The 22,033-nt window shown below is 46.4% G+C and overlaps 1 protein-coding gene across 1 annotated transcript in view; it reads right to left on the bottom strand.

Annotated features, from left to right (window-relative positions):
- Positions 1-522: 522 nt before the first annotated feature.
- Positions 523-22,033, bottom strand: part of LOC146041782 (uncharacterized) — a 53,144-nt gene continuing 31,633 nt past the window's right edge. The window contains exons 2-5 of the mRNA XM_083161679.1: positions 18,275-18,388; positions 12,315-12,467; positions 8,119-8,268; positions 523-2,395 (exon numbers count right to left, since the gene is read on the bottom strand). Coding sequence (XP_083017805.1) covers positions 2,247-2,395; positions 8,119-8,268; positions 12,315-12,467; positions 18,275-18,302 — 480 coding nt within the window. The 5' untranslated portion in view covers positions 18,303-18,388 and the 3' untranslated portion in view covers positions 523-2,246. The remainder of the gene's footprint in view (positions 2,396-8,118; positions 8,269-12,314; positions 12,468-18,274; positions 18,389-22,033) is intronic.

Genomic DNA, 22,033 nt, shown 5'->3' with positions numbered 1-22,033 from the left:
TAGATTTGCAGAGAATAGCAAATAGCAATCCACAATGTATCCACAAATCACTGGCAGATTTGCACAAGGCAGGTTTTCACTCAGTCTGGGCTATTTACTCACAGTCATCTGCTAAATTGCAGATAAGGGATCAGTTCTGAATTAGGGCCTATGGGCCTGATTCTGGTTCACTCGCTAATTATCTCTATAATGGACAAAACCATGTGCACTGCAGGTAAGTAAACTGGCTGCTTTATTTTTACACTGCAATATAGATATCAATTTGAAGTACAAACCCCACCCAAATCTAATTCTCTCTGCAAATGTTACATTTGCCCCCACCCATGCAGTGCACATGGTTTTGTCCATTAGAGAAAGAATTAGCTTTTGTGAGTGAACCAGAATCAGCAAATACCTATTAAAATATTTACATTATGGTAGAATTTGCTCAACATATTAAGAATGTATTTGAACATTAAATAAAAGAAAAAAAACACATTGCAGATATTTTTGTAATTGATTTTTATTTTCTATTTAGCACATTATACCAAATATCATACAAGTGGAAACAGATTGAGCTAAAATACAGTACAGTATTACAAATGTACGACGGGCAGGGGGGCAGGCCATGCCTATGTACTTTATTGGCCACTCCCCCTTACCCCAACATGTCACTGCCTCTATTTCTGTGCCATATCGGGTGCCTCAAGACCACCAAAGCAGCCCCAACCTCACCCTACTTTCACCTCCAGGACCCTACTCACAGCAGTTGCAAAAAAAAATTAAAAAAAAAAAATCATCATCATCCAGGTGTACCGCCACCCCACCAAATGACCAAATGCGGCCCCTGGGCAAGTGCCTCACCAGCCTAGTGCGAAATCCGCCACTGACTATAGGGTGGTGTGTATAGGCCGTTTTGTCCCCATGTTTGTCCCTATACTACTGACATCACAATACTTTCTAGCATTTTGTCAAAAACAAAGGGTTTTGTTCTAGTAAATCTTTATTCAGAACTTATCAGTATTTCTGTCCTGTACATTCTTATACTTCCTACGTCTGAGGTAGCAAACTCCAGTCCTCGAGAGCTACCAACAGTTAATGTTTTCCAGATCTCCTCACAGAATCACATGTGAAGTAATTAGCTCCACCTGTAAGTGCACCGTGGCAGCAGCTAGGTTGGCTGGAAAATGTGAACTGTTGGTAGCTCTCGAGGACTGGAGTTGTCTACCCCTGTTCTACGTCATTGTCAAGTCAAGGGCAAAATGCGTGTGATTACAGGGCAAAACGCGTGTGTTTACAGGGCAAAACGCGTGTGTTGGCTTCTGGTCTAGCAGCAACAAATGTGTGTGTTTCTTCATAGATGGAGAATCTGGCTCTTTTATACCTGCTCTCTCAGAAATGAAGCACCTTGTTAATAACATTAAAAGGGAAAGTGACAATTTTAGATATACAGCCTAATTCAGGCTTTTTCGGAAGGGGCTGAATTGGGCCATCGGTGGGATGGCATGGCGGCACTTACTCCCTCGCTAGGCAGTGAAAATACGCTGCCTAGCAATCGGGTTTGAATCAGGCCTATATATAGATACTGATCTATGTTTTTAGCACTGAAGTAAAGTGCGCATAGTTTCATGGCTGTAGGACTTTTTTTGTGCCTGTAATATTTATGAAATTCTGGGGCAGATTTGTTAAGCCTGGTGACATGATAAAGTGGCCGGTGATAACACAGCAGCCAATCAGCTCCTAACTGTCAAGCTATTGCGGTGTACACGCGGGCCGACCCAGCGGCCGTCAATGCCGATTTGATATCGATGGCCGCCGGGACGTGGCGGTTTGCCAGCATCGGCTAGGAGGGAGGGAAGCATTGCACTGTTTTTGTTCTGGCAGATTGAAGCAGAAATAGCCTTGCCACTCATTGGGATCGAATCAGAGATACAGGCATGGCCTGGCACAGTGGGCAGGGAGAGGTGTGACATATTTGAACAGGCTGTGGATGAGGGTGTGACTTCTTTGTAGCCACGCCCCCACCTGCTGCTATGCAATACGGAGATTACCGGTTTTGTACTGTGGCGGACGGAATCCACATGTTAAGGAAGACAGCCATTCTTGCTAAACTCATAAGCACTTGTGTTATATTGGTACAACAGTGCAGTGCATCTAAAGCAGTCATTATAATAGAGAACGTTTCCACGTGTATCACGTCGATAGACGAGACACAGCTAAACTTGCAGTTACAACTAGTCAGTAAGCGGCTATAGATCACAACATTATTAACGGTTAGATTTTTTAACTTCTTTCGCTGCTGTGCAGTTCATATTCACTAAAGTTAATTGTTTAGCCCCTGGAAGTGCAGGGAATCCAATCTGACAGGCATGTGCCACAGCGCAGCCCTTTACGGAGACATTACGTGGTATAGTATCTGCAAAAAAAGAAAATATTTGTTTTGTGAAAATTAAAATACAAAATGACTGTACTTCATTTGTCAGCATTTGGAAGTATTTAAGTTAACTGGTGATGGTAAAGTTAAAATTTATACTTTCTGGTTTGATACAAATCATTCAAATGTCATAATCCTATGCCCTTTTTTTTAAGGCTCATTGTTCTGCTCTGCGACACACTTGTGGTGCCTTATAAATAAAATAATAATAATAATAATAATAATTGTTCAATGTAGGTACAGAAGGTTTTTCAAGGGGACGCATATGATATCCCGGCATTCATTATGCGTGATGGTCCCCCTACCCCCTAACCTTCCTTTGCAGCATCCTAACCCTAACTCTTCCCCTACCGCAGCCTGACCCAAACCCTCCCCATTAGTGCCTAACCCCGCTGCCTAAACCTAACCCCCCCACCCCTCAAGCTAACTCTTACCTTCTCTGCTAAATGCCTAGCCTAAATGCTCCCTCTGCGCAACCTATCCCTACCCCCCTCCCTAATCTTAAATCCACCCACACGTGCCTAAACCTGAACCTCCATACTGAGGCCTGGCCCTAACCCACCCCACTTTGCCTAACTCTATCCCCCATACCCTGCCGCCTAAACCTAACCTCAGCCTAACCCTTGCCTCCCCTTCTAAGTGCCTTACCCTAACATACCCTCCACACCGCCTATTCCTATCCTTCCCCCCTCCCCCGCAGAAAAACTCGAATTCCTCCCAATAGTGCCTAAACATGACCACTCATTTCCCTTGACCCTAACCTGTTCCACATAATTGATGATTGGGATCAGGGGCAATCTGGGCCGGGGGGCAGGGTGCCATGTGCCCCCCAGGCCACTCCATTGCCAAGTATCCAGGGCCACCGCCTCTGACTGCAGGAAGTCAGTCTTGTTTCATCTTCAGTTACATGTGTCCTCTGTAACCACGGCCCGACTGTCATTGTCGGCAGCCGCGGTCACATGATCACACTGAGCCTCCCCCTCCTTTAAGCAGCCCATACATGCTGCTTTGTGGGCGTGCTAGTACAGCACTGAAAGCACGCCCACAAAGCAGCGTGTATGGGCTGCTTAACTCCTGCAGGGCTGTGAGCACTGCTGCGCGGACCAGCCACTAAAAGAAGTGATTCCATGCTGCCAGTGGCCAACCGCAACCAGATGGGAGAGAGGAGCCATAGCTAGCCAACCCAGCGCTGCTGGGATGGGCCTCCCTGCTGTGCCTGACTGCCTGTCACAAGAAGAGACAGCAGGAGGAGAGCCGTGCTCGGGCACAGCACATCAGCGCTGGGCTTTCCACAGCTTGTAAGTACAGATGGGTCTTGTCCCATCTTGGCAGGGGATGGCGCTGGCGTCGCCAGCCGCCATCCCCCGCCAGCGCCATGGCGATGGTGAGAAGGGGACGCGCGCGCACGAGAGGCGCGCGCGTCCCCTTCCGACGGCGCTTCCATCCGTTCCCCCGGGTCCCCGCCGGCTTTCCGGCGGTAACCCGGGGTCCCCGCCGCCTGCCCGCATCCCCCCCTAACCCCCCCTAACCCTGTCCGTCTCCCTGAGGCGGAGACGGACAGGGTTTCCGTCACGCTGGCGACGGAGACTGAGACGCGCGTGCGCGTGAGACGCACGCGCGTCTCAGTGCATTCGCTGGCGTGGCTGCTGGCGGGTCGCCAGCGCAGACGTCATGGCGACCTGCCAGCAAGGATGGGACCTGACCCATCTGTAGTACAGTACAGGCACAGTTGTAATAGTGATGTGAGCATAGACCCCATCCCCGTCCGTCACTAGGTAAAAGTACTCATAGCTGCAGCTCCTGCTGGTTTTCCTATACTCTGAAAGTGAGGCTCCTTACATTTCATCCAAGATGAGCAACAGTATTTATACATAAATTATCATTGTTTGGGAGTGAAGTAAAATAGGAAGGGTAGGTGACGAAGGCATGAGGTGTGATGTAGGTGACGCAGGCATGATGTGTGATGTAGGTGAATGAGGTGTGATGGAGCCATGATGTGAGATGTAGGTGACGGAGGCATAAGGTGTGATGTAGGGAATGGAGGCATGGGTTGTGATGTAGGGGACGGAGGCATAAGGTGTAATATAGGGGACGGAGGCATAAGGTGTAATAAAAGGGATGGAGGCATAAGGTGTGATGATGGGAAGGGGACGTGTGGTGTGATGTAGGGAAGCTGACGTGTGGTGTAATGTAGGGAATGGGGAAGGGGATCCACCACATTCTGATCCTCTTTTAATATTGACACCTTTCAATATCGTTGTCAGAAAAATATTGTGACGACACAGCCGGCACCTCGTGTCGCTCAATGTTAGACGACTGCGGTTACTTTCATAGCCCTGGTCCTGCTCATGGACTCCACTTAATTATAATAGGTTATTAGTTATATTCTGTATAGTATTATTTTGTATAGCTATTTTTACCTGTTGTATTTGGAATATGTACTTTAATTGGTTATATATTGGTAATGTAATTGTTAATATGAATAAATCTAGGCCAGAGTGTTATTTACTATAGGTTAAGTTGCCCATTGTTCTAAGTCCCCTGACTATCAGATTTGATTAACATAAGTACTGTAGTAACCAGTGTATAGGCCCCCACACACTAGAACGATTTTTTGGCCGATTGATTTCCGATCGATCGTCCGATATATCGGCCGATTTGCCATGTTACTAAACTGTTTACCTGAGTGATCAGAGAACCCATATCTTCACAAATATTGTGGGGGGTTAAATGCTTATTGCCAAGGGGTTACATGGTCCTTGCCATGGGTTTCATGCTCGTTGCCACGGGGGACTACTTGCTCATTGCAAGTGGGAGTTACATGTTCAATGTCCAGGGGGGAGTTAAATATTAGTTGCCCAGTGGGAGTTATATGCGCATTGCCCAGGGGAAGTTACCTGCTCGTTGCCCTGGGGATGTTACCTGCTTGTTGCTCAGGGGGAGATACATGCTTGTTGCTCAGAGGGAATTTCATGATCATTGCCCAGAGGGAGTTACATGCTTGTTGCTCAGGGGGAGATACATGCTTGTTGCCCAGTGGGTGTTGGCATTACTTATGGGCCAGTGTGGTAGACTTGCCCCCCAGGCTAAAAGATGCCAGCCAGCCTCTGATTGGGATGCCAGCTGTTGCTAGTCCGTCGTTAAAATCCTGATCTTTCCAGGTTTCAGCGTCGGCCTTTTGATGACCATCGGGAAGCCAACGTCTGTATTTTGAGCGCCGGTATCCTGACCGCATCCCCTGTCAAGTGGTGCAATGGTGCCATCGGGTATGCTCTGCCTGCTGCTTCAGTAGTGGCACTATAAGTATACAACCTTCTAACATACAGAATTGGGCTCCTGCACGGCAAAAGGGGCAAGGCTTCACGTGAATTACGCTGTCATAAGCCACGCCCCATTTCCATCACTATTGGTGCATGCCCATCACTCTGCTGAGAAAACCAATTGAGTGACAGGGCGTCTCCCAACTGGCTCTTCCCTACTGTGGGACACTGCTGCTTACAGGTGGGACAGCAGGACAGTCCCAAAAAAGGACTCATCGGGTGACACCTGGTTGCAACCCCCCTCCCCTCCTTTTGGTTGCTAAGCACTCTGCATAAGAAACAGTATCGTCACACTCCGCTGCCCCATACTTACTGGTCTGGTGCATGTCATGTCTCCTGTTTTTTTTTTTCCCCTGTGTTGAGGGGCCACACGAAGCTCACAATTTACCAAGTTCTTGTGACGCCGCCCCGGTGAATACCCTCCCCCCCCCCCCCCCCGCTGTTTCGCCTCGCAACCAGGTGCGATTCTATCTCATGTGCCCACAGTAATGTAAATCATTTGATGTTTGCCGACCATTGAATGATTTCTCCGGCCTTTGCAAATATAAGTCAGGGCGGGCAGCTGACGGGATGTGACATCAGCCGCCCGCCCCCAGCAGACTTCATCCCGCCTGCATTCCCATGGCAACGCCCAGCGCAGACACCACCCCCAATCGCCCCTGTCCCTCCCTCCCCTCTGGGAACTGCCCAGCAAGTGCACAACTCGCCGTGCCTGTTTGCAGTCGGGGTCTGCATAAATTAGCATGTGTGCGCGCAAGCGCCGACCATCGTCGCAGAGGCTGAATTTGGTTCACAGCGTGTGAACCAGAATCGGCCCCTAAATGCATATGATCATGTTATTTTAAAGATACAAATAAAGACACATTTAGTGTAGGTTAATCTACCTTATTTCTATCTTTCTTTTCTGCCCCTTTACCTCACAGATTAGCATAGCGCAGGAAATTATTGCTGTATTATTAACTACCTGGATGCTTCTTAATCCTCCCAACAACAAGCGATCTGCGCAGATAGCGTCATACTTTTGAAAATAAACACGCCCCCGTTTTATCTGACACTCCCAGAAAACGGTCGGTTTCCACCCTCAAACGCCGGCTTCTGTCATTCAACCTCATTGCATTGCCATAAACAATATTTTGTATTGCTATTTCCCCTCACTCATGCGCTATATGTATGGTACACATGCGCAGTTCGATAATCACTCGATTTCCAAATTCTCTAATTAGCAATCCATGGCATTACACCAGGGGTTCTTAAACGCGATCCTCAGGATCCCACACATTTCACGTTTTCCAGGTCACCCGGCAGGAGCACAGGTGCACTCATTACTCATTGACACATTTAAAAAGATCTGCAGGTGGAGCTAATTATTTCACTTGTGATTCTGTGAGGAGACCTGCAAAACATGCCCTGTGTGGGGTGCTGAGTACCGTGTTTGAGAACCTGTGTATTAGACCACAGTATGGGAACACAAACAAATTCAGACCTAACAAATAGTAGGCAATGGAGAGGAAATATTATGAGGTATGCGCAAAGAGACTTTTTCTTACAATTGGCAACTTTTACAGTAGACAGCAATAATTCTACAAAAGAACAACGCAGGGGCACGGGTGGATTTAGGGACCAGGTCGCCACCTAGGCACAATTTAGGCACCCCCCACATCACTACCAGCTCCACTCCCTTTATGTCGGGTACCAGGAATGGGGCTTGAAGGTCCAACCGGGGAATGGAGTGGTTCTGGCCCAAGTTTAGGGGTGTGGCCAGTCTATTTAGGGGGTGTGGTCAGCAACCATAGAGGCTTGTAGAACCATAATGAGTGCATGATCTGGGCGCCTTGATTAATAAGTATACTGTAGTAAATACTGCTAGTTTATCATGCCAATGCCAGATTAATAGTCAAATAATAATAGCCCACCTACTCCTCCGCCTTACAGTAACACAAAGAATTGAATGAGTACTACAGGGTAAAACTTCTTTGTGTTCAGAGTCTCGAGGCTGATAGTGAACTGTTGACATCTGCAAGCAGAATGGAATGATCTGCCCACTGTGATCTCTGGTGCTTGTTTATTAGGAGGCGGGACTTATGTACAGTACGCTTACATCTGTTTTCCTAGATAACGACTCTGGCTGGGATTTGAAGTGTACAAATAGCTTCTAAAGGTGCCAATACACGTACCAATTACCCGGTACTTTTTGTGCTAAAATAGCATCGTTGTGCATATGTTGTGCATGGGATGCGATGCTATTTTAGCACAAAAAGTACCGGGTAATTGGTACCTGTATGGGCACCTTTACTACTAAGGGACTTCTTTACTATTTACACCTGTAGATACAATGCGATTTGTCTGACGTGCCCCTTTTTCTATTGGATGCATGCGGTTACTTACCGGAATACTGCACTACCGCCTGATAATTCACACATTCTGTTTCATTTCCTACACATTTGACAGTTCCGCTAGCTGTGCAGCCTTCCAAGGTTGCATTGCTATAGCACACAGGACACTCGTATTCATTCTCTATTAATTCAGGACAGGGTTCTGAAAATACAAAAATAGACTTTAAAATAACATAAATTTGTATTATATTGTAATATAAGAGCTGGAGGTGTCATCCATTTGGGTGCAAATTCAGCCGGAGGCAGACACAGCTGCGTATTCATGCCAATGCTGTAACCCTTGTTGTACGTCAGCTCTTTCTGAGTGTATTGGCAAAGTGTGTGACTATGAAGCAGGTCTTATACGTATGAAAGTGAAGTGCTTATGTAAGTGATACATAGGCAGGACCGCCAGGAATCCCAGACTGCTGGGATTCCAGTCCCGGGGGGCCCAAACAGAAAGGGGGCCCAGGACTATCAAGTATAATGGGCCTAATTCAGACCTGACAAATTTGTTCTCAAAATGGGCAAAACCGTGCTGCACAGCAGGTGGGGCAGATGTAACATGTGCAGAGAGAGGTAGATTTGGGTGCAATGGGATAAAACTGAAATCTATATTTCAGTGTAAAAATAAAGCATCCAGTATCTACCCTGCACATAAACAAAAGAATTCACCCAAATCTAACTCTCTAGGCACCTATACCTGCGGTGCACATGGTATTGCCCATTTTGAGAAAATATTTGCCCTGCGATCAAGTCTTGATTAGGTGCAAAATGTCATAAATAAAGTTCACATTTCCCTTTCAGCAATGTGGAGGTTGAATAGTGCGACCAGTTTTATGGACACCGGAGGGCTCACCAGGCAGACCAGAGGTAGGAGAAGGGGAAAGGATGCTAGATCACTCAGAACATTCGGCAAGATCGCTCAGCACTCAGCGATGTGCCAGCGATGTGCTGCTGAGCGATCTGTCAGGGCCAGTGTTCTCCGGTGAGAATATCAATAGCGATGCGCGGGGCTCCACATTGTTATCGCTATGGCCCCTACACACGGAGCAATGTAGGGGCTTTTTCTAAGAACGTTAGAAAACGCTAAAGGTGCCAATACACGCTGAGAGGGTGCTGTGCGATGAGCGTTCCCAGGGGCATCCCATCGCACAGCACATAAAGTCTCTGAACTAGGGCCCTTATTCTGGTTGACGCGCTCTTGTGCGAATTCGCAAGGGGGACCGATGCTTTGCATATGCGCATGCGTCGCAGCATTTCTGCGCATGTGCATACGCTGAGAGGGGGCGAACTTGGGGCAAAATCTGTTTCGAGCAGGGGGTGGAGAGGGGCGTGGGGTGCCGGGCAGGCACAATAGCATATGTGAATATGCTGGGCATACACATGCTAATGCTTTTGTGATGCCCGCACGTGCGCGCGGGGGGGGGGGGGCAGTCAGCTGACATTACTAGATGTGAGCTGCCCACCCAATTCCCTGGATTTCTACACGCATATGTAGGAGTGGTCTGGACCACCCTTACAAATGCGTGTGCCTTCAACATCATTCGATGGTCGGCGACCATCGAAAATGGAGGAGGTTCCCCCTGGCATGCGAATGGATGTTTGTGTGCGAGATCACACCCGAGCCAGTCAACCAGAATAAGGGCCTAGGTCCCGATAGCATCGTATCGCATGCAAAACGCATGCAATGCGATGTGATCTAGTTCAAAACGCACAGGAATATTCTACTGTGTATGGGCACCTTTAGAAAATGCCCGGAAATCGCCCCCTGTGTAGTCCCCATATCTACTCACATGGAGCAACTAAAACGTACAGTAAAATCATTGCGCAAACCAAATGTTTACATGCATTCCTAACAGCAGTTAATATTTATACGGGACATCTAAATTCTGAGACTTATTCCAAATAAGTATAACTTGACCTCACACAGAATAGTAGCAACAAAAGCATAAATTATAGAACATATACATATTATGTAAATGCTTTTTTTCCTGAAGAAAAACAGTGAAGGCACAGGATTAAAATCAGAGACCTTGACATACCGTCCAACTGTCCCGCATTTCGCAGGAACGTCGCTCTTTTTGGGACATTTCTGCGTCCCGCCCGGGGCCGGCAGTGTGCATACAGGGGATTATTCTGAATCACTCAGAAAGGCACAATCACTCTCCAATGGACCAAACCATGTGGGGCTGATGTAACCAGGTGGGGCTGATGTAACATGTGCAGAGAGAGTTAGATTTGGGTGGGGGTGTACTTCAAACTCTCTCTGCACATGTTACATCAGTGCATATGGTTTTGTCCATTAGAGAGTGAAGCAGAATAACACCCAGTGTCTATTCTGCAGCCTGAGGGTCTGGGAACCAGAGGCGGGCTGGGCCGGGGGGCAGGGTGCCACATGCCCCCCAGGCCGGTATGACTAGCTACTGGCTGGGCCGCTGTGTGCATCTTGCACACGCTGCCGCAGCCCAGCCATCACCGCTGCAGCCGCCGGCCACCTCCATGTGTCCAGCTTCCTCGCCGCAGTGCACAAATGTAAGGTGACGGCCTCTCCCAAAATGGCCGCCACCTTATAGGAGACAGACACCAGAGGTACTGCTATACCTCTAGTGTCTGTCAGAACTCAGAACTTAGAGAACAGCGCGGCCAGCGCTACCCGGAAGTGCGGATTCGGGTAGCGCTGGTGCGCTATTTAAATGGTTAAATGGAACCCCTTGGTGACGAGCATGTACCCTGGCTCCCCCCTGGCAAAAAATCCCCATGGCAAGAATGAAACACCTGCCAACAAGCGATATAGATAAGCAGCAGTTATATGGTATATGGTATAATGATATAGTTTAATGGGCATTACAGTATTGGCGTTATGTGTAATGGGCATTATGGCATGTGGCATTATGTTTTATGGGCATTACATTGTTGGTATTATGTGTAATGGGCATTACGGTGATGGCATTATGGTGTTGGCATTATGCGTAATGGGCATTACGGTATGTGGCATTATATTTAATTGGCATTACGGTGTGGCATTATGTGTAATGGGCATTACGGTGTTGGCATTATGTGTAATGGGCATTTTGGTGTTTGGCATTATGTGTAATGGGCATTATGATTTGTGGCATTATGTGTAATGGGCATTACGGTGTTGGCATTCTGTGTAATGGGCATTATGATGTGTGGCATTATATTCAATTGGCATTACGGTGTGGCATTATGTTTGATGGGCATTACGGTGTGTGGCATTATGTTTAATTCACTTTACATCTGTGATGGCTTTATGTGTAATTAGCATTACAGTGATGGCTTTATGTGTAATGGGCATTACGGTGTGTGGAATTATGTGTAATGGGCATTACGGTGTGTGGCATTATGTGTAATGGGCATTACGGTTTGCGGCATTATGTGTAATTAGCATAACAGTGATGGCTTTATGTGTAATGGGCATAACAGTGTAAATTTTTGCGACGCGCCTTCGGCGTGCACTTTCCCCGTTTCTGTTGTATGTGTGTGTGGGGGGGAAGGATTGTTTAATCCTTGCTGCATACTAGAGGGAAGAGGATAGGGTGGTGAAACGATGGCGATGGTGATGGGCCACTTGCTTGTGTTGCCCCCCAGGCTGAAAGTTGCCAGCCAGCCCCTGCTGGGAACATAGCCAGCAGCTCAGAGAGCCACTAGCCATGACCCCACTGTGTCAAAAATGGGGACGAGGCCTCGTGGGAATAGACCAGGCCCTTGTGCCGCTAGGTGATGCCCCCAAATATCAGAGAGAGAAAAAGATCCAACAAGGAAGGGATTGAATTCAGGGCCCCATAGCAGCTGCATTCCCTGCACTCTCTATAGTTATGCTATTGCCTCATACACTGTTTTTCTAGTCATAAAAAATAGCTCCTCTTAAGAGGCCTACACACAGAGATGTTGGTGAGCGGTGTGAACAATGTACAGATCGAGCCGCTCTAATCTGAGCTGATCCCAACGTCACGATTGCCAGCCTGCGCTGGCGAATGGGGCGTTTGCAAGTTGGAGACGCTCGCTCACCCCATTCTCAGCAATGGACGCTCACACTTCCACGTTCACTAGATCACCATCCGCCAGATACCAGCGGATGGCAAGCCGGCGGACACACCTAGAAAGGCTTCACCTGTAGATTGCCCAGGATCGCTCAGTAACACACCCTCCACAGCGATGGAAAACTTTCATTGTTCTCTCACTTACTGTAACTTAGACCAGCATTGCTGTTATCTCCTGTAGCACACTGTATGCCGACGCGGACTCGAAACTCTTCTGTAGCAGTCACTGAGAAGCAGGTCAGATTACAGAAGACATCATTTGCACATGATTTCTGTATTGTTTGATATGTTCTTCCATCTTGAAAAGACATGAAATAATCAAAATTAATGGTTCAAATTACATACAGTATACAAATTCTGAAAAAGAAGGAATTACTGTAGTAATGTGTTAAAAATATGAATATAGCAAAAGCAATCGAGACACTAGCCAATATATGACAACAATGGATACCGGACAATGACCGCGCTACTGGGTACTGCTGCCTGCGACGTTCACCTGGGATACCCAATCCCACACACAAACTCCACACAAAATTGGGTGTAGTCACTGGCGCTGTACCCCCTACATGAATTCCTATTCACCAGTAGGTCAGAGTAGATTATAAGGGATCCTCCTGTGTCTAGCAGGGGGAACCTCTATTACTAACTGACCTTATCACAAAGCCCTATATGCACATCAGGGTATCTTTGTATTTGGAACCCAACAATCTTCTCTCACTCCAACAAGAAGAATGTCATCAGCAGCCGTATACTCATAAACTCGATACTGACCTTTTGTTAATACCCTATTTACACCAAAAGGTATCTTTTAGTTGTTTCTCCTTTAGCCCCACAAATTCACTCACACAGAAGTACTCCTTGTGTACGACACTCACCTAGGGACTAAGCCCTTTATGCGCAGAAAGGTTTCTTTATCTCTCTCCCTCTCCGGGTGGTCCAAGGGAAGAAGCAGGTAGACGTAAATCCTCAAAACAGGGTATTTATTCCATAAAAACCGGCACATAAAAAAGATGTCAAATGACCAATACAAAACATACTGTACCTTGAAAAAGGGCTACTTTTAAAAGCCCGAAACGCGTTGGGCTATGGAGGTCTGTTTGCTGGATTAGGTGTTGAGGCATGCTGTAAGACAACTCAGCCACTTCCTGTGTTCACCATCCGGATTGGTGATACATTGGATAGTCTCCATCTGCCAGCTTTTTTTACTTCTTTTATTGTATGTTTTGTATTGGTCATTTGACCTCTTTTTTATGTGCCGATTTTAATGAAAGATCCCATCCGATTAAATTTACATATGTGATCAACTCTAAAGAAATTCATTTCTTGGATGTAAGAATGCAACTGATGGCTGGGTCCATAAGCACCAATTTATTTACCAAAGAGAGGGACCGCAATAATATCCTTCATCATCAAAGTTACCATCCTGCCAGAATGAAGGCGGGCTTGCCGTACTCCCAGAATTTGAGAGTGCGTAGGATTGTTAGTGAAGATGAGGAAGTTATGAAACAATTTGCGGTCCTTACAAACAAATTCTTAGAGAGGGGTTACCCTAGGGAGGACCTGCTCAAACAGCAAGAAAAAGCTTCTAAGATTCCCAAACAAAAACTTCTTTTATCCCGCAGAAAGAAAAATAACACCAATTACACCCCATGGGTGAATCACTTTAATCCAAAAATGTGAAATGAGTGCACATGCATAATAATGAGCCGCTCATTACATATGTGCATATGTAATTAGCGGCTCTTTATTATGCACGTGCACTCATTACACATGCACAAAGTGAGAACTACTAGGTCTCATCAGGCACTGGGACTGCCTGGAAGCTAAATAACGTTTAAGAGGCATTCCCACTGCCTCTTAAACGTTATTTTAACGTGTAGGACTCTGCTTTAAAAACGGGTTGAAATACCATTTAGCTTTAAACGGTATTTCAACTCTGGCACTTTCCCACTGCAGCCTTAAAATGGTAAATTGCACTGAAAGTCGTCAATTTACCGTTTTTTAGCTGCAGTGGGAAAGGGGCATAAGTTGCTGTAACATTGTAAACACTGTAACAAATATCTTTTTGGTGTGTTTGTGTATTTTTGTAGATGTGTTTTTTTCTATTATGTATTGCTATTTTATGTAAATGTTGGAATTGTATGCTCATTTATGTGTGTTAATACACCTTGCATCACCTGTTTTAACAGGTGTCTTAATTAAACCTTCACACCCTCTGAGGAGGAGGAGTATATTCACTAGGATGTGGCTATATATTGCATATATTTGAAAGTTTTTTTTATCCTGATGATGAGAATAAAATCTCGAAAGATCTTGATGATACCTTTGTGGGTCTAAAGTTTTTGTGAAAGACACCAGAGTGCCGCCTAAGATGTACCGTATATACTCGAGTATAAGTCGACCCGAATATAAGCCGAGGCACCTAATTTTACAACAAAAAACTGGGAAAACTTATTGACTCAAGTGGGACCCTCATTCAAGTATAAGCCGAGGGGGGCTTTTTCAGCAGAAAAAAAGTTCTGAAAAAGTAGGCTTATACTCAAATATATATGGTATGTATGTATATATATATATATATATATATATATATATATATATATATATATATAGACGAAAATTCAAACACAGGCACTCACAACTTGCAGCAAATTGCAATAGGAAATAAGTAATCCCACACGGGTATGCTTTCGTCTACATGTCCTATCTGGGAATCGGAGCACCGCACATGTTGGTTCACTAAAGTGGAGGGCCGGGCATCCTTGTCATATATATATATATATATATATATATATATACATATACAGATGGGTCTGTTCCCATCTTGGCAGGGGATGGCGCTGGCGTCGCCAGCCGCCATCCCCCGCCAGCGCCATGGCGATCGTGAGAAGGGGACGTGCGCGCACGAGAGGCGCGCGCGTCCCCTTCCGACAGCGCTTCCATACGTTTCCCCGGGTCCCCGCCGGCTTGCCGGCGGTAACCCGGGGTCCCCGCCGCCTGCCCGCATCCCCCCTAACCCCCCCCTAACCCCGTCCGTCTCCCTGAGGCGGAGACGGACAGGGTTTCCACCGCGCTAGCGACGGAGACTGAGACGCGCGTGCGCGTGAGACGCACACGCGTCTCAGTCTCCTCGCTGGCGAGTCGCCAGCGCGTACGTTCTGGCGACCCGCCAGCAAGGATGGGAACAGACCCATCTGTATATATAATTTATTCTAGCAAGATTTTTTCGGTCCAATCTATCGGGTAGGAACAAAAATCTGGGACTGCATGGGAACATAAGTGAATTGAACGTTTGTTTCCAAAACACTGGGAAACAGATAATGGACAAATTAGTTAAATCCATTTGATTTAAAACATGTATCTTAACAATCTTTTTTGGCCATTATCCAGCATTTGGGAGCAAATGGTTGATTGTCATATGCTCCCAAATATTACCATATTTTTGTTCACACCAGACAGATTGGACAGACAAATTTTAAATTGTTTACCCAGCATTAGTGGACTATTTCCAACTTCTGTTACATCACTTGTTTCTGCAGCTTCTAGAGTGGACTACAGGAGCAATTTTCCTGAAGTAATGGAGATGTGGCATAGGATCCTACTTGGCTCCCTCATATGCTAACATGATAATTTCCTGCAGTAATGAAGATGTGCCATGGGATCCTACTTGGCTCCCTCATATGCTAACATGATCATTTCCTGCAGTAATGGAGATGTGGCATAGGATCCTACTTGGCTCCCTCATATGCTAACATGATAATTTCCTGCAGTAATGAAGATGTGCCATGGGATCCTACTTGGCTCCCTCATATGCTAATATGATAATTTCCTGCAGTAATGAAGATGTGCCATGGGATCATACTTGGCCCCCTCATATGCTATAGACAGTGGTTCACCTGGTATACTGATGATGGGTGGTATTCAATGCCATCCTCACTGTCTAACCCCCTAGCTGGCCGCTTGCCCTAGTCTATGTTCCGGGGGCATCCTCTCTGAATGAGGACAGAGAAGATTCCCCCAAATGGCGAGGTTTGCTGCATATAGTAACAACCCTCACCTTTTTGACAGCCGCATTCTCCATTCCCACCTTGCTGGGAAAAAAAAACAGCGAGGTGATAACGGCAAATGCAGGGTGGTCAGTTGAATACTGACCCACGAGCTGTGATTGGCAATGCTCTCCATCACAGCTTGCAAAAGGGCATTGAATATACCCCAATGTGTTTTTGTTGTACGATGGGGGTTACAAAACGTTATGAAAGTTTGATGACACATAACAATAGTTTGGATACAAAAATTAAGTTTACAGTACATATTTTTCTAGTACAAAGGAAGCTATTTTTTTACATGTTAACCATTGGATCACCATTGTAGATAATATCATTGAAACTGATATATATCATAATGTGAGTGGTGACTGATAGAAATCCATTTTTGACCTCACAAAAACAAAAGGTAGTGCCGGTCGCACTGGAGGGTGTACTCGATTTATTCACACGGGACCCCTATTCCTAAGTAATTGCTGTGGTGATAATATATTCTTATTCACTTAGTATTCTTCAGGAGGGGGTGCTACCATCGGACACGGGATATAGACAATTTGAAAAAAGAGAGAAAAAGTGTCCCTAGGTTTGTGCACCACCTAGTGACACTCTTTCTCTCTTTTTTCAAATTGTCCATTTTTGATCTCACCTAGCCATCATCCATATGCATTTTGCATGATCACTAGTGATCCATGCAAACTTCTGGGCCAACTAGATGCTCTTATATGTACATGTGTTGCCAGGGGTTAGGACTCTGGAATACTGGGGAAACAAAAGCTGAAAGTACTCCAAATTTTGCAATCAGATTTATTAAATAACACCAAGAATAATGCCGAGAACCAGATTCCTTGGCTTAGCGACATTATGGTGGCTAGCCCAGTTATCAGAAGGGCATTGTGGACAGTTGTGTCCATGGATAAGGATTTGGCTGTTTTTAGAAAATGACAGACGAGTGGCGACCTTTGACATGGCAGAACTCTGCAAGACAGATATTTACTTATTGTGTATATAAAAAAAGCGGATTGCTTTTTTTATGTAATATATAAAGTTCTATACTTCTGTATGCCTTGATGCTTTTATAGGTCTCCGGCTGTCGCCTGCACTGTGTGACAGTGTGACAGTTCCTCTGGCATAATGAAACGCACTCATGTGGTTCCTATGACTATGATGCCGGTGTGCTCCAGAAGTGTGACAGCAGTATACCCAGGGTTGCCGACTTTAATATTCTCCTTTCCGAGAAGCTGCTCGGGGGCGGGGCTTGAGCATGATGTCACTAAGCCCCGCCCCCATGGTGTTAAACAGGGGAATTCGCGAATCTCCATGGAGGGGGCGGGGCTAAAATGATGCGATTTTGCCATTTTAGCTCCACCCCCTCCTCTGAGACCCGCAGATTGCAGCATTTAAATGCCGCGATCGGGGGCGCAGTGGGGGTCCCCCCTGTATCCGAAAGGGGGACCCGATTTTCGGGAGACTCCCTGTCATTCCGGGAGGGTAGGCAACCCTGAGTATACCCCTGGCAGGCAAAACCTTGATGCATGCACACTGTCGGTATAGTAAAAAATACGGGAGAAGTAGCCCAGTGAGAAGTTGCCCATAGCAACCAATCAGATTCTACTTAGCATTTTACAGAATGTACTTAATAAAAACTATCATGAAGCTGGTTTGTTGGTTGCTATAGGCAACCTCTTTCCAGTCCAATCCATGCCTTTAATCAGATTAATTGGTGGGGCAGTAATTGCTTCCACTGTTTATCTAGATAAAACTATTATGTAAGATGTGTTCTTGCAGAGATGACATTATCATTCTACAATCCTTAAAAAAACATACTCAAGACTTTCCTGTTTACTCAAGCATTTCCGTAATTCCCTTAAGTATCGTTTATGAAAAGCTTGTATGTACTTCATTGTTCCTGTACTGTATGACATTTATTCTACCTGTTAAACGCCTATTGGAGAAAGAGCGCTATATAAATAAAATAATAATAATAATTAATATTATTATTATCATGCTGCCTGACTACCCATAACCATCCAGAAAATGTAATTTCTCTTTGTAGAAGGCCACATACCCACAACGCAGCCTTCTGAAACCGTCATGCATTGTCCTGGACATTGTATTTGAGATGTGCCACAGCATTCTGTATTACCAACATTCCAGCATAGATCGCATGTCGTGCATTGAGCTGAAACAGAGGAAAATGTGGGTGTTATTCATTTATTATTATAAAGTGATAAATTATTTTATGCAGTGCTATACAAAGAACTATCCATGCATATATGAATTGTCCATGCCTATATTTTCTAAGCAATAAATAATACAATCCAGCTGTTCATGTCATGGACCTAGAGAGACAAGGTGATTATTTTTACCCCAGAATTCATGTCATTTGGATTTGCCCCCTGTTCTCCAGGAAATCTCTGTTATTGAATAAGTATTTACTATTTTGTCATGTAGTACCAGACTATGACACTTGGTGGCGATATACAGTAGGAAAGACTGTGGAGCACCTACATAAAGTAACATAGGTGTGTTGACTGTACTGCCGTATTTCTTTTAAAGCGACTTGGAGATGTAATAAAGGTGAATATTTATTAAGCTTTGTGCAGTGATAAAGTGGGAGGTGATAACGTAGCAGCCAGTTAGCTCCTAACCGTCATTTTCCCAACTCTGCCTGTAACTTGACAGGTAGAAACTTTAACACCCCAACTTATAACATGGGCGATGAAACGCCCCCCATCTATTTAAAGGTACAGCCCACGCCGTGACGATCTCACCGCCCCTTCTATGGCATGGCGAGGACACTTCTAGGAAGTGGCCAATGCGCCCCCCCTCACGGAGGCAGAAATCACTAGCCATTGTGTCATAGTGGAGCAACACCACACAGGGCCACCTGGTCGAGAGCGCCTTGCCGACTATATAATGTAAAGATTTCAAAAAGCCAAATTAGGTGATGACCAACAGGCCAGGTAGCAATGAGAGAGCAAGGGAAGGGAGGGTGGGATTCCAGGACTCAAAGAGGAAGTAGCATCATCTGACTCCTCCTAATATACCCCTGCACAAGCAACCACCCCTTGGCTACCTAATTGGCTGATACACCTATCAATCACACACCTAAGTCTCTATGGGTAATTTATCTAGCCACAAAACTTTATTGAGACAATCACAAAATTCACAGGCTCTTAAATGCACTCATGCTTATGCAGCCCTCTCTTAATCAAATTAGGGTGTGCACTAAAAGTGCCCCCCTCTCCTGTTCCTCTCTATCTGAGGACCTTATTCAGGCATTTTTGTTTTCTGGATGCATACACCCAGGACAGCGGGCGAGGGACGGAGAGGAGCGTGGGGTGGCGGGTAGCTCCATTCGCATATGGGAACGCCCAGCACTTCATGGGCGTTCCCATGAGAACGTTGGGTGTTCTCATGCTAATGAGGCCATGACGGACATGCAGAGGATGGGCAGCTGACATCACCGGATGTCAGCTGCTTGCCCACTTCCCCCCAAGTGTACTCAGAGCAACCTTACATATGCATGCACCTTCCACATATTTTGATGGTCGGTGACCGTCAAAAGATGAGGGTGGATCCCCCTGGCCTGCAAATGGATTTTACTGTGTAACATCCATTCGCATGCCCCATACCCTCCAACATGACCCATTCCATTAGGTACAAATTGCTCTGTTTCTGGACTTCCCTGCCAGTGGCAGTTACAGCTGTCAGGCTGCAGCACAGTCCAATATTCAAAAAGGGGAGCCACACCTAATGCCACTCCAAACATCACTGTCCTGGACTTACTGGCAGTTGATGTGACCCCCCTCTTTGAATACTGGACTGTGCTAGAGTCCAAGCTCTGTAACTGCCACTGGCAGGGAAGTCCAGGAACAGAGCATTTTGTACCTAATGGAATGGGTCATGTTGGAGGGTATGATGCCCTGCTTCAATCTCGCTTATGAATGTATGGCGGCAGCCAACAATTTGCAAGGAGGGGTTTGGTGGACACAGAATAACCCCCTCAGTGTTTAAAGTACACAATAAGTCCTTCGCTTGGTACTATTGTAGCTCCCTCACCCATATTCCCTTGCTGCAGGTGATCTTTCTCAGCACAGGTTCCTCTTTGCGGTCTACATAGTACAATGGGCGCCATCATGGTTAGTCCTTGATACATTCACATAATGTGTTGGTATTAAGAATGATAGAAGAAACCTCTTTTCAGTGCCATAACTAGGAGTGTGTCAGCAGTGCCTTGACCACAGCCAGTGGCGTAACTATAACAACAGCACCCCCTGGCATAAATTTTGGTGGCGCCCCCCACTCTCCAGTAAAATTAAGCCACCCCAACCCTGCCTTACCCCGCTGGTGCTGCTTGTTGTAGCCGCCGCCACCTGGTGTGTGGCCTGGTGGCCGGGACCCGCAGATCTACTAGTCTGCAGTCCCGGCTCTCCTCCCAGCTGGCTCCTGCAGTGCTAATGAAAAAAATTACTCACACAAAATGTCTGCCCCCAAGTGTCTGCTGTTAAGGGGGCGGACATTTTGTGTGAGTTATTTTTTTTTTTCATTAGCACTGCAGGAGCCAGCTGGGAGGAGAGCCGGGGCCGCAGACTAGTAGTTCTGCAGATCCCGGCGGCGGCAACGGCAAGCAGCACCAGCGGGGTAAGGCAGCAGGGCAGTGCAGAGCATCAATAGCCCCGCAGAGCCCCGGTGCCCACACCTACTCAGCGCCTCCCCGTAACTGCGAGGTCTGCGGGGCTATTGTTACGCCACTGCCCACAGTGCATCTGGGGGATGGTTAAGACCTGTTCATACAGGTACAAATCCATCGCCGTCCCCGATGGTGGGGGACTGTGTATGCATATAGTTGCTCATGCGAATGGGCATACGCCCGAAGCGGAAAACATAAACCGCTGGGTCCTCCCATTGTTTCATGGGTGTGCCCACTTAAGCGGGTAGCACACTCAAAGAAACACTGGGCAGACCCCAGCAAATGCAGGTGTTGTCTTGCCTGCTTGGGGCGGTTGGATGACATCATATGACGTCAACACCCACCCCAAATTTTTCAGAAAGCATCCCTATGTAAAGTAAATCCTGGGCAACCTTTCATCATTAACAGAGGAACAATCATTTGCTGGTGAGTACCCATCGACTGATTTCTCCTTTGCGCAGGCACATGCGAGCAGATATGTAAGCGTACACATCCGCCCAAAATGTACCGAGGGGATTCTGCTGGCAGGGGGAGGTTGCATTTATATGAGAATACATGCAGGTATGAATTACCCCCTTATTCTGCAGCATAAGTGGAGATGGACTGCTACAGACAGTGACAGCACATCTCCTCCGCGCTGCACTGTGCTTCCCACCCGGCAGTTTCTGTTCAGTAACAGCGCCGCCTGTGGAGCCAAGCACTGAGTCTAGGTCACAGAAGGGGGAGTGCCGAACTGAGACCTTGATAAAGCTGACAGGGGTCAGCGAAACGCGTAGGTGCTTTCCGTGGATCTTACCCTTGCTACATTGCTGTTGGACATTCCTGCTACACTTTCTGGACCCAAGCCCCAAACCCTGGGAGAACTTCACCACCTTTTGGATTTACACCGCATCCATCGTTGAGGCTTATTCCAAGTACTGGGTAAACATTGCCCTAATTCCACAGGATTTGTACACCTCCAGCGGTCTTCCAGCCAAGTGGTTCCCCAAGGACTGAACTTAAGGGACACATGCCCGGTCCAGTGCAGGTTTTATCAATTGATAAGTCCAATATCAGCCATCATTGTTTTCTCCATTTTTAACCATATCTGAATTAATTGCCTTTTTTATGTTTATATTGTGCCATTAAATT

Source organism: Crinia signifera, chromosome 19 (genome assembly GCF_055691185.1).
Source record: "Crinia signifera chromosome 19, ASM5569118v1, whole genome shotgun sequence".
NCBI lineage: Eukaryota > Metazoa > Chordata > Amphibia > Anura > Myobatrachidae > Crinia > Crinia signifera.
Note: the sequence above shows the minus strand (reverse complement) of the source record. Positions and strands in the feature narration are given on the sequence as shown.